Source organism: Stegostoma tigrinum, chromosome 39 (assembly GCF_030684315.1).
Source record: "Stegostoma tigrinum isolate sSteTig4 chromosome 39, sSteTig4.hap1, whole genome shotgun sequence".
Classification (NCBI taxonomy): Eukaryota; Metazoa; Chordata; class Chondrichthyes; order Orectolobiformes; family Stegostomatidae; genus Stegostoma; species Stegostoma tigrinum.
Genome location: NC_081392.1, coordinates 21595898 through 21608714, shown reverse-complemented (window position 1 = coordinate 21608714; position 12817 = coordinate 21595898). Strand labels below are relative to the sequence as shown.

At 45.1% G+C, this 12817-nt stretch overlaps 1 protein-coding gene across 1 annotated transcript in view; it reads left to right on the top strand.

Moving 5' to 3' along the window:
• shkbp1 (SH3KBP1 binding protein 1) overlaps window positions 1-11537 on the top strand; it is a 42284-nt gene extending 30747 nt beyond the window's left edge. The window contains exons 12-18 of the mRNA XM_048522670.2: window positions 1602-1718; window positions 4465-4635; window positions 6025-6180; window positions 7237-7333; window positions 8463-8647; window positions 9893-10022; window positions 10403-11537. Coding sequence (XP_048378627.1) covers window positions 1602-1718; window positions 4465-4635; window positions 6025-6180; window positions 7237-7333; window positions 8463-8647; window positions 9893-10022; window positions 10403-10985 — 1439 coding nt within the window. The 3' untranslated portion in view covers window positions 10986-11537. The remainder of the gene's footprint in view (window positions 1-1601; window positions 1719-4464; window positions 4636-6024; window positions 6181-7236; window positions 7334-8462; window positions 8648-9892; window positions 10023-10402) is intronic.
• The last annotated feature ends 1280 nt before the right edge of the window (window positions 11538-12817 follow it).

The following is a 12817-nucleotide window of genomic DNA, read 5'->3' as shown; positions in this document are numbered from 1 at the left end:
GTAGAGAAAGCCGCACCGGGTACAGTGGATGCAGTATATCACATTGGCAGATGTGCAGGTGAACCTCTGCTTAATGTGGAATGTCATCTTGGGGCCTGGGATGGGGGTGAGGGAGGAGGTGTGGGGACAAGTGTAGCATTTCCTGCGGTTGCAGGGGAAGGTGCCGGGTGTGGTGGGGTTGGAGGGCAGTGTGGAGCGAACAAGGGACACTTTTCCATCCCCACCCCTGTCTGCTTTCCGGAGAGACCACTCTCTCCGTGACTCCCTTGTTCGCTCCACACTGCCCTCCAACCCCACCACACCCGGCACCTTCCCCTGCAACCGCAGGAAATGCTACACTTGTCCCCACACCTCCTCCCTCACCCCCATCCCAGGCCCCAAGATGACATTCCACATTAAGCAGAGGTTCACCTGCACATCTGCCAATGTGATATACTGCATCCACTGTACCCGGTGCGGCTTTCTCTACATTGGGGAAACCAAGCGGAGGCTTGGGGACCGCTTTGCAGAACACCTCCGCTCAGTTCGCAACAAACAACTGCACCTCCCAGTCGCAAACCATTTCCACTCCCCCTCCCATTCTCTTGATGACATGTCCATCATGGGCCTCCTGCACTGCCACAATGATGCCACCCGAAGGTTGCAGGAACAGCAACTCATATTCCGCCTGGGAACCCTGCAGCCATATGGTATCAATGTGGACTTCACCAGTTTCAAAATCTCCCCTTCCCCCACTGCATCCCTAAACCAGCCCAGTTCATCCCCTCCCCCCACTGCACCACACAACCAGCCCAGCTCTTCCCCCCCACCCACTGCATCCCAAAACCAATCCAACCTGTCTCTGCCTCCCTAACCGGTTCTTCCTCTCACCCATCCCTTCCTCCCACCCCAAGCCGCACCCCCAGCTACCTACTAACCTCATCCCACCTCCTTGACCTGTCCGTCTTCCCTGGACTGACCTATCCCCTCCCTACCTCCCCACCTACACCCTCTCCACCTATCTTCTTTACTCTCCATCTTCGGTCCGCCTCCCCCTCTCTCCCTATTTATTCCAGTTCCCTCCCCCCATCCCCCTCTCTGATGAAGGGTCCAGGCCCGAAACGTCAGCTTTTGTGCTCCTGAGATGCTGCTTGGCCTGCTGTGTTCATCCAGCCTCACATTTTATTATCTTATTATTGTGGAAGAATTAGATTAGATGAATGTAAAAAGAACTCTCATTTGTGAGTAGTGGGTTTCTGAAACTCTCTGCTTGAAAGGCTGACCACGATAGAATCCCCAATCCAAAATGTTCAGATTGGGTGAAATTGGCCATGGAAAAGGTAGGGGTCGGTCCGTGTGGGCTCAATGGGCCAAATCGCCTGCTTCCACACCATGGGGATTGATTTTTATCCTATTTAACCAGTTCATGCGCAATGTGCTGCATCCGACTAGGCCCACAGGCCAAGAGCTGAAAAGTGTGATTGGGTTGGATGTTTTTATTTCTCTACTAGAGAGACTGTGGGTTGCATGATCCCTTGCTGTAAATATTCTCAGGATTTCAGTGACCGTCTTCCTTTTTTAAGGCTTTGGTGTTCTCACTTTGGAATGCTGTTTGTTTACAGATGTTCAGAAGTTTCCATTGCGGATGAAGGACAATGACCTCCTTGTCACAGAGCTTTACTGTGATCCTTATGAAGATGCTATCACAGCCCTCAGTGTATATCTCACCCCCAAAACCAGTGAGTGTTCCTTCATTGCTATTTGACTGCTGTTGTACAATGGCTAAATTTCCCATTTTAATTTGATTGGATCACCTTAGCAGATTTGTGTCCTGGAACTGGCTGAAGTACTGACTTATACTCGGACACTACTTGCATAATCGAAGAATCTCTGTTTAAAGAGCTGAGATTCTTTTCATTTCAGATCACTGGGTTCAATAAACCATCTCCTGCTGTTTTCAGAGGTTTTGCAGTGTGCCAAGTGCCTTGCTGTGTTTCCCCAAATGACCAATCTTTCTTTCAGTGTGAAGTTGCTGGTGATTTTGCGATCCGACTAAATGTCGATGTCAACAGTAAATTGAAGTCTTTCTAACTCCTCTCCCCTAGATGCTGTAATTGCAGTAAGTCTGATCAGCAACTGGTGGCAGTGTTGACTGTTGATCAAAGATGCTGTCCTGTCAAAAGCAGGATATTTCACTATAGAAAACAGCAATGAATCACAAGCCAGTCATTTTCATTCTGGTTTGCTGTGATTTTCAGACATCCTACTAAAATGGATGAGATATTGAGAATGAATTAGCCATCCCTGTGGGACAGAAGGAAATGTGAGCTTTTTAGCTTGTATTAGTATTTTGTGATTTATTCAAAGGATGTGGATTTCACTGGCTTCTCTAACTGCTGCAATCAATATGCTATTGATAGATCCACAATGCTGTTAGGGAGAGAATTCCAGGGCTTTGACCTAGTGGCTGTGACGTAACGGTGATATAATTCCAAGTCAGGATGGTGGGTGTCTTGGAGGGGAGCTGCAGGGGGTGGTGTTGCCATGTAACAACCGCTCTTGTCTTTCTAGGTGGAAGTGATCATGGGTTTGGAAGGTTCTGTCTAAGGATCTTTGAATTTCTGCAGTTCATCTTGTAGACAGTACTCCCTACTGGCAGAGGGAGTGGATGTTTGGATGTGGTGACAATCAAGTAGGCTGTTTTTTTTCCTGGATGGTGTTGAGCTTCTTGAGTGTTGTTGGAGCTGCACTCATCCAGGCAAGTGGGGAGTGTTCCATCCCACTCCTGACTTGTACCTTGTCGATGGTGGACAGATTTTTGGAGAGTCAGGAGGTGAGCTACTTGTTGTAGAACTCCCTCCTACCTGACCTACTTTTGGAACCACAGTATCTTATGGGTCATCCAGTTCAGTATCTGGTCAGCAGTAATCCCCAAGATGGTGTTTATGGGGGAATCCAGTGATAGTAATGCCTCTGAATGTCAAGAGATAGATGTTAGATTCTCTCTTGTTGATGCTCTTGTGTGGCATGAATGTTACTTGCCAATTGTCAGTGGAAACTTGAAGAATTATCCAGATCTTGCTGCATTTGAAAGTGGACTGTTTCACTTCATGAGTTGTCTGCATGGACTTTAGCGAGTCCTTTGACCAAGTCCCTCCTGGCAGGCTGAGACAGAAGTGAAGTCACATGGAATCCTTACTGAGCTGGTAAGATAGATACAGAACTGGCTTAGTCATTTAGAGTAGCAGTTAGAATGGTGACTTTCTGACTGGAGATCTGTGACCAGTGATTCTCCACAGGGGTCAGTACTGGAAGTTCTGTTGTTGGAAGAATGGTAGGTGGAATTTAATCCAGACAAATGCTAAGTGATGCATTTTGGAAGATCAAATGCAGGAGGGAAGTAAAGAGTAAATGGCAGAACCCTTGTAGCATCGACATACAGAGGGAGCTAGCTGTATAGATCCACAGTTCACTGAAAGTGGCAACACAAGTGGATAAGGTGATCAAGAGGCATGGGACATGCTTGCCTTCGTCGGTCTGAGCATAAAGTATAAGAATTAGCAAGTCATGTTGCAACTGAATAGAATTTCTTTTAGTTTGGCCACATTTGGAATATTATGTACAGTTCTGATCTCTACACATCCAGAAGGATATGTAAGTTTTGGGTGCAGAAACTGGTTTGCAGAATGTTTCCTAGTTTGGAAGGTATTAGTTATGAGGAGAGATTGGATAAACCTGGATTGTTTCACTTGAATTTTGGAGGCTGAGGGGCAACCTGATAGAATGTTACAAAACTGAGAGGCTTGGATAGTCGGAATCTTTTTCTTGAGTTGAAATTCAGTTACTAATGGATGTAGGTCTAAGGTAAAAGGAGGTAACTTTTTTAAAGGAGATGCAAGAAGAAGGTTTTTACATAAAAGTTGGCAAGTGCCTGAAATGCATTGCCAGAGCAGGTGATAGAAGCAGATACAATAGCAATGTTAAAGAGGCATCTTGACAGATACACAGTAGGTAGGGAATAGAGAAATATGGACCACAGAGAGCAAAAGGTTTTTCTTTTAGAAAGGCATTGTGTGTCAGTGAGCCAAAGGGCTTGTGCTGTTCTTTGTTCTTTGAATTGAGTTGTGCAGTTATTGATGAGCACCCCTATTTTTGACCTTTATGATGGAGGGAAGATTATTGAAGCAGCTAAAGATGGTTGAACTTGGGACACCACCCTGAGGAACTCATCCAGAGATGTTCTGGAGCTGAAACAACTGGCCTGCAACTAAATGGGCATCAATGAGCAAGTTATCATTTGTGCAATACCTTGTTCTAAAACAGTCAATGACTGAAGAAAGACTTGTTGATTAAAAGTACCTAAAATGTAATGTCTGTAAGTGATGATATACAAAGACTTTGTTCTCGGGTTATAGGCTTCAGAGCCTGGCTGTCCAAGGTCTAACAATTAGAACTTCAGTCAGTGTTTTGCATCATTTTTCCTAGGTGACAGTGGCAACTGGATTGAGATTGCATACGGGACAAGTTCTGGAATGGTCCGTGTGATTGTACAGCATCCTGAGACAGTGGGGTCTGGCCCGCAGCTCTTTCAAACGTTCAGTGTCCATCGCAGTCCAATCACAAAGATCAAACTCTCTGAGAAAAACCTCATCTCAGGTAGGAGACCTTACAACCCTTCTCACAACTGTTTCCAGAGTGACCGCTCATCAGTTACTCCTGTCCCGTAGTTAGGCCCATTCCTTAATTCATACAGCCTGGAAACAGACTCCTCATTACAACCCTAACCCCAGCCCTAATGTAAACTGTAATCCTAAACTAGTCTCATTTACTTGTGTTTGGCCTATATCCCTCCAAACATTAATTATTCATGTACTTATCTAAATGTCTGTCAAACATGTTAACTATACCCACACCTACCAGTTTGTGTGGACATTCATTCCACACATGAACCACTGTGTTTTTTAAAAACCAAGGTTGCCCCTCAAGTCTTTTTAAATCTACTCCTCTCACCCTAAAAATAAGCCCCGAGTCTTGAAATCCCTGCCCTAGGAAAATGACACCTGCTTTTCACCTTCTCTATACCCCTTATGATTTTTATAAAACTGTATAAGGTCAGACTTTAATCTCTGATGCACCAGTGGAAAAAGTCCCAGCCTATGCAGCTTCTTCCCCATTACTCAAACCCAGTGTTATTGTCAACATGCAGGTAAATCTGTTCTGAAACCCCACCAATTTAATATCTTCCTTTATAATAGGGCAACAGGAACTCTGCACAGTACTCTAGAAGAGGCCGTACTAACATTCTGCACATCTTCAACATAACTTCCCAACTCTTCTCTTAAAGGTCTGAGCAATAAAGACAAGCATGCTAAACACCACCTTAATGACCCTGAATACACATGGCGCAAACTTCAAATAATTATGTACCTGAGTCCCTCGGGGTCTCTGTTACACAGCACTACCCAAAGCACTACTTTTGTACAAGTCCTGCCCTTTGCTTTGTTTTACAGAATGCAGTGTGCCTCATTCCAAATTAGACTCCACCTGCCACTCCTTAGCCCACTGACCCAGTTGATCAAGATCTTTTTATAATCTTAGATCACCTTCTTCACTGTCCACTATACCACCAGTTTTGGTGTCATCCTCAAACTTACTGTCTGTGCTTTCTATATTCTCTATGAAATCATTTTTATGAAAACAAAAGTGAACTCCAGTACCAGTTCCTGTGGAACACTGCTAGTGACAGGCCTCCAGTCTTCCATCACCACCACCCTCTTTCTTTACCGGCAAGCCAAGTCTGTATCCAATTGGCAAGCTCCCCTTGAATACCATATGATACCCAGGACCAATCCATGGATTCATGCCCTTCGCCAGCCCCAGTCCCCTCCCAACATGTCAAATACCTGTGACTGTGTAGGGACTGGCATTAGGATGAGACTAAATTTGTGAAGCCTCCTTCAGCTGAATAGTGTGGAGCTCATGAAGCATGTGATCAATTTGTCTGAAAGGCAGGAAGTGGCAAGATGTGTTTTGTTTTTAATTTAGTCTGTGCAGATAGTAACCATGTACGGACATGGACTGTGACCAGATTCCGTGGCATGATCTCCACACAGCCTGGCTCAACTCCACTGGCATCATTTAAAGTCCTCTCCCTGGAAGATTTAGATGGTCATGGAGGATGTTCGGTGGGATTGGATATTGGTAAGAAGCATGAAGACCGTTCTGTGTGTGGAGCTGAGTTTGGGTGTTGCAGAGTCTCTGGGTATCAGGTGAAACAGGAGTGAGGGTTTCTCTCTGATCTCCGAGTGTGTAACCTGCCTGTGTCTGTTTTTTGGATGGAGCTAGAAAATGTAAAATGGTTTATCCTTCATTTGGTTTTCTTTCTAAGCTAGCCTAGCAGCTGATCTGCTTAGTCCGAAGTGATATTACCGAGACCCCACCTGGCATATAATGTGTCCTTGATACCTTTTTCCAATTGATTTTCAACAAGGAGAATTACTGATTCAGCAGTGGAGGGAGGACAATATGTGGAAGTTTCTTGCCTATATTTAACCTGAAATCATAAGACTTCATGGTGTCCAGAGTCAATGCTGAGGAACTGTAGGTCAGCTCCCTACTGACTGTATACCACTTTGCTGCCAGTGAGACAGGACATATCCAGGGATGGTGCTGGTCATGCAAAAACAATTACTTCAGATACTGGAATACCCAAATAAAGAAAATGCATGAAATACTCAACAGGTCTGTCAGCCTGTGTGGGGAGAGGAAAAACTGAGTTAAATGCTCAGCTCAAAGCAGCCATACAGGGGTGTAGGTGTCTGTGAATTACATCCTGAGTCAGTTGCTACCCGAGCCTGAGGGACAGCTCTCCCACTTCTCAGATGTAGTGAAAATGACTTCTGAGTCGAAGGCAGAGAGTGCACGTGACATTCCTGGTACCTGGTCAATAGTGAGTCTTCCATCCAGTTTGGTCCCTTTTTATTTTTGAAAAAAGAAGACTTTTCTATAGCAGTATGGTACCAGGGAGAAGCCCTCTGGACTATTTCTGAGGGCGGCCAGCAGCCAACCACATTGCTGTGGGCCTGCAGTCACGTGGAGGTCAGGACATGTCAACATGACAGCTTTCCTTCCCTGAAACCCAAGTGCAGTTTATGGAAACCCTGACATTTCCTGGTCATAATTGCAGCAACTAACTTTCTGTTATGTTGTGATGTTCTCACTCAACCCTTTTTTTAAAATTTTTTCTTTTTTAAACAGGCCCATTTGGGGAGCGAGATGATGAACAGGTTTTCATTCAGAAAGTTGTTCCTGACACGAATCAGCTCTTTGTGCGACTATCCTCAACAGGCAAGAGGTAACAGGAAAGTACTTTCCAGAACATACATAGAGGTCAATTTTTAATAAGTGTCGGAAAGAAGAAACTGGAAAATTATAAAAGTTCTGGGCCCAGGCAGCTGCAGGTACAGTCTCTGTTTTGGAAGGAATTTTAAAACTGGCAGTTTTCAACAGGCAAGAATTAAAGGAGGTGGTTCGAGAGGGGCTTGGGAACTGGAGGAGGTGACAGCTACGGAGGTTGAGATTGTGGAGATATTTGCAAATGTGACAAAATTTTAAAATCAAGATGTTCTGTTGTCTTTCATGAGCTTAGAGGTGTCAAGTGAAGAGGAATTGGTGTGAGTTAAGAGACGGGAAGAATTTTCCATTTTCATCTTGTTGTGGAGTTGACTGTAAATGTTAGGAATGTCATCACTGGACGTGGCTTTGGATGGGGATGGGTGTATGTGTTGGGGTGTGGGGGACAATGGTGGGTCTGTAGCTGAAATGTTTCACACCAGAACAGGGGTTTCCATTTCCTGCCTCCGTGATGAAGAGCTTTAGTGTGAGGGGGTAGGATTTGGAGCATTTTGACAGTGAGATGTTATCGTTCTGTTTACACATTCAACAGAAGTCTTTTGCAATTGGACCTAAAATAGTGCAATGTGATCTTTTGAGGAAAAGCCAGTGAGTTTTCCCAGAAGTCCTGGTCAGTTGCCATCACCGCTGTGACACTGCTGTTTGTGGGATCCTGCTGTGCGTGAATCTGCTACAGTGTTTTCCACAGCAACAGTGCCAACACTTCAAAAGGATTCCCATGAAAACAAGTTGGCGATACTGGCACAACATGATAAACACGATCAATCAAAGTTTGTGAACAGCCTTTGGACCAGTCACTAACTTCCGAAGTGAGGTCAAGGCCAGTTGTGGATGCCTGTCCATGTTCAATATTTGGGGTCTCCAGCTGCTCCTGCTACTCTGACAACTGACCAATTTGAGATTGAGGATCAAATCAGGATGTCAGAAGATGATGGGGGAGAAATCCAAAGAAAAAAAGTCACGCTCATATTTGTCTCTGCCTGTTCAACCTGTCCACCCCTCCTCCCTGACCCCATTTTCCCTGTCACCACAACACCCCTGTATCCTCACCTGGGGTTTCTCGCCCACAGGATCTGTGAGATCTCCTCTGTGGATGGCACCGCAATCACTGCATTTACTGTGCACGAATGTGAGGGTTCGAGCCGCATCAGCTCTCGTGCCCGTCGCTACCTCTTCACCGGACACACTGATGGCAGCATCCAGATGTGGGATCTTACCACTGCCATGGAGACATCTGGCAAGACACCTCAGAGAGGTCTGTGGGCAGATGGGGGAGGGGGATGGGAAATGGGGATCAGGGGTCAGGGTCAAGAGTAGGCTGCTCAGCCTCTTCACCCTGCTACTCCACATCAGAGTCTTTCCCAATTACCTTCCGGCCCCGTTGCTTAACCAGAATCTCTCCACTGCCGTGTTAAAAGAAATCCAAGGACTCTGTACCTGAAAATCTGGTGGAAGCAGAGCTAAAGTCTCCTAACTCTGAGAGAAAAACATTTTACACCCACCCTTCCCCATTAAGACCACTTTAGACACTTTTTAATGTTGCAGTCTAGACCCCATTTATTTCCCTAAGCACTGTGGATGCAAGACTAGTCTGTCCAACCTTTTCCTCATCAGGCTAACTGCCTATAAGACATTAGAGCAGAAGTAGGCCATTCAGCCCATTGACTCTCCAAACCTATTCAATGATATCATGGCTGATCTGATCATCCTCCACTTCACTTTCCTGCCTGTTCTCCATTAACCCTTAGATTTTAAATCAGGAAGTAAACTAAGATCTCCAGAGCTCAGAGCTTTGCAGTCTCTCCACTTAAAATCTAGTTTTTGTTCTTTTTTGATGAAAATGAACAGCTTCACACTTACCCACATTTTTGCCAGATCTTTGCCCTCTCTCTTAACCTATCTGCATCCCTTAACTTTCTTCTGCCTGTGTCACACCTTACTTTCCTGCCTATCTTTGTGTGATCAGCACATTGAACAACTAAGCACAAGAAACAGACCCCATCTGCTCCGCTCCCAACCCCCCCCACCCCCGCCCGACCGTCTTGCCCTCCACCTCCACAGTGGCACTTTTGGTTTGGGGGTGGACGTTGGGGCTTGACAGCACAGGGATCAGGAGGTAGGGCTGAAGGGTGTTAGGGCTCCTGATTATGACTGGACCAGAAACAGTCATAATAACGTACAGCGTGGAAACGGACCCTTCAGTCCAACTCTTCCATGCCAACCAGATATCCTGAATAAGTCTGATCCCATATCCCTTGCAACCCTTCCTATTCATTTGCCCATCCAGATGCCTTTTAAATCGTTGTTCTGTTTGATTACACTTTACCTGAATGGGATGAACTGAAGCTGGTTTAACTCTATCCGTTGGCTGCCCCACTTGCTGTCAGTGAGAATGCAATTGTGATTGGAGGTGATACTTAGCTCACACAGGAAGTTCATGAATTGAGGCAAGGGGGAGGTAAGGAGAATAAGTAAGAATCTTCTATATTTCTCTTGCTAGACTCTGGGGGTCCCACAGAACAGGAGCTCCTGCGACATCTGGAACAGTGTGACATTGCATTGTCCCGAACGCCAGACATGAGTCCTGCAGAATCATTGGCTCATCCTAGCATGCTGCGGGCCTCATCAAGGTAATTCCATGAAAGATAAAGTGGCTGAGACTGATTATTTGTACTTCAATCAGAGATATGTATATATAATGCAGCTTGTGGTGAAGGGAATCAGTTTGACCACTTTTAGCTGAACGTGACTGTAGTCTCGATCTGATTCCTGTGCACAAGGAAGAGTCTGAATCTGCCTTCAGGTTTTAATTTGAATGAATGAGCTGTTTTTATTCCCAGAATATTGGGAACAAGCTGCAGCAGGGATGGTACAGCAGGAAGTGAGGGTGTTATCATAAGGACGTAATCCCCAAGAAATGTGCTGCTGTTTAGTTGTGATTGGATCATGCTGCTTTGTGTTACAGTGGAAACTGTTTTGGTGCAATTCTTTCCTTTTTCTGTTAAAACAGCCATTTTCAGAATGTCGATGGATTCCGTGAGAGGTTGGTGCGGAGTGGGACAGATAACATTCGAAGAGACAGTCCCATGGTCCTCAGGCAGCAGGAACGGTTTTCCAGTGTGTGCAGTTTGCAGTCGTATATTGCAAGCCGGACCTCTTTGGATAAGGGTGATGTTCCCAGTGGAAGCCCTAGGCAAGTGAGATTACACAGCTCCTGCATCAGAGCAGAAAGTCCGAGTGGTGAAAATGCCACAGCAGAAGGGGATGGCAGGGCTGGGCGCACAGGAAGCTTTGTTGAGCGATGCCAAGAGTTAGTACGTTGCACTGAATTCCATGGATCTATGGATCTCCGTCGTTTTAGCCATGAGTCTGACAGATTATTGAACAGGAATAGAACCCTGGGTCAACCTGGTTCAGTACAGGGACTAAAGGCTGTGTCACCCAATCCGCCACTATCTACCAGAACTGTCCCTCCTAATGTGCCATCAACAAGTCCCTCTGCAGAGCCTCAGTTGTCAGTAACCAGTCCCCTCGGTCCAACTATGGAATCAGCAACTGCCAACAGACCCCGAATGAATGAGACTTCGTTCTGATCATCACTGCTTCACATTCATCGTCTAGTGATACTTCATTAAAGTCCAAGCAATGGACTCGGTCAGTTCCTTTTTAAACATTTGCCTGGGGATTTTGTAGCCTGTCTAATTCACAACAGTTAATTCATCAGACTTCTCCAAGCCTATCTTTGTTGCACAATCTGACTTCTAACTTGCTCTTCTGACTGCAAATCCTGGCTTAAACAACAGAAACATCAACCAATCCAAATCAGCTACTTCTCCCTCTTTCTGAGAAGCGAGATTCTGGCCTAAAAGCTGATCCCAACTAATCCACGTGTGCTGTTGTTTTGTTGAAAGTAGTGTTTCTGATGCCCAGAATCTGGTGTTGTCAGCATTCACATTCAAAATTCCACCTGTGGAAAATTCTTGCTTTTTAAACTTCACATTTTGAAAAACCTGAAATGTGACCTTTTACAAATTAAAACCTGTTACTTCTGGATGAGAAATTTTAATCTGACAGCTCATGAGTCAATGTATTAAAGTTTAATTGTTTGTATTCAGATTTTGAATGAAATAAACAATTGAAGAATTTCTTCAGTTCCTTCAAATTCTGTTGATGCTAGCTCCAATATTTACTCCGTGTTAGACTTGTAACTGCAGAAGTGTCTTCTACTAATAGACAGATCTCTTCCTCTTCTTTCCAATGACTGTTGGATGACAGTGTTTGGAGTACACACTGATTCCCTCTGGGAGGGTGTTATTTCAATAGTAGTTGATACCTGAATTAGTAAGTTTGGGTGAGGGACATGATTTATCCATGACATTGCTGATGTGGAAAATTTTCCAGGTAAGCTCCATACACAAAGGTCAAATCCAAACTGACCAGTTACTGCTGCGTTAGTCTATTCTCTATCATCAACAGAGCTTTCTTTTAATTCATTCACCAGATGTGAGTATTGCTGGCTGCGTTCAACATTTATCGCCTATCCTAATTAGCCAGAGCAACTGAGTCACCCCCATTTTTCAGAGGCACATGTAGGCCAGACTAAATAAAGATGGCCTTTCCTTCCTAAAGGAAGTTAGTGAACCAAAGGGGTTTTTACAACATTTGACAGTGGCTTTCTAGTTGTCATCAGACTAGCTTATGCCAGATTTTCACCATGTGTCATGGTGGAATTTGAACCATGTCCTTTGAAAATTAACCAAGATTTGTAGATGACTAGTCCAGAGACATTGTCAAAACTTGCCACTGGTGAGGCAGTGGTGTGGTGGCAGTGTTATCAAGTAACACACACTTAGCAATACTGTTCACGATGACATCACATTTGGGTCCCACCAGGACCACTAAACTCCTGACCTTATAGCCTTAGTTGAAACATGGACAAAGGGCTGCATTCGACCAGGTATAACATCAAGGAGTCCTAGCAAGACCAGGATCGGTGGGAGTCTGGGAGGAGTCTTTCCACCAATTGGAGACATACCTGACCCACAGATGGTTGTGGTTGTTGGTCAGTCATCTTGGGCCTATGACATCTCTTCACGAGCTCCCTAGGGTAATGTCCAAGGCCCAGCCATTTTCAGTTGCTTCAATGACCCTCCTTCCATCGTAAGGTCAGAGGTGGGGATGTTCATCAGTGATTTTGGTGCTGAGCAATGCACATTTGAGTCTCCAGATACTGAAGCAGTCCACTTCTAAATGCAGCAATACGGGTAGGAATGTGTAATTCAAAGCTAACAGATCAACAATGATCTTATTCATTGGAGGAGACTTGTTCCGGCAACCGACCTCCTACTCCTGTTTCCCTTGTTAACCTTAAGTCTCTTGGTTACTAGTCCAATGGCAATACTGCTGCACCATTTGCTCACCTCCC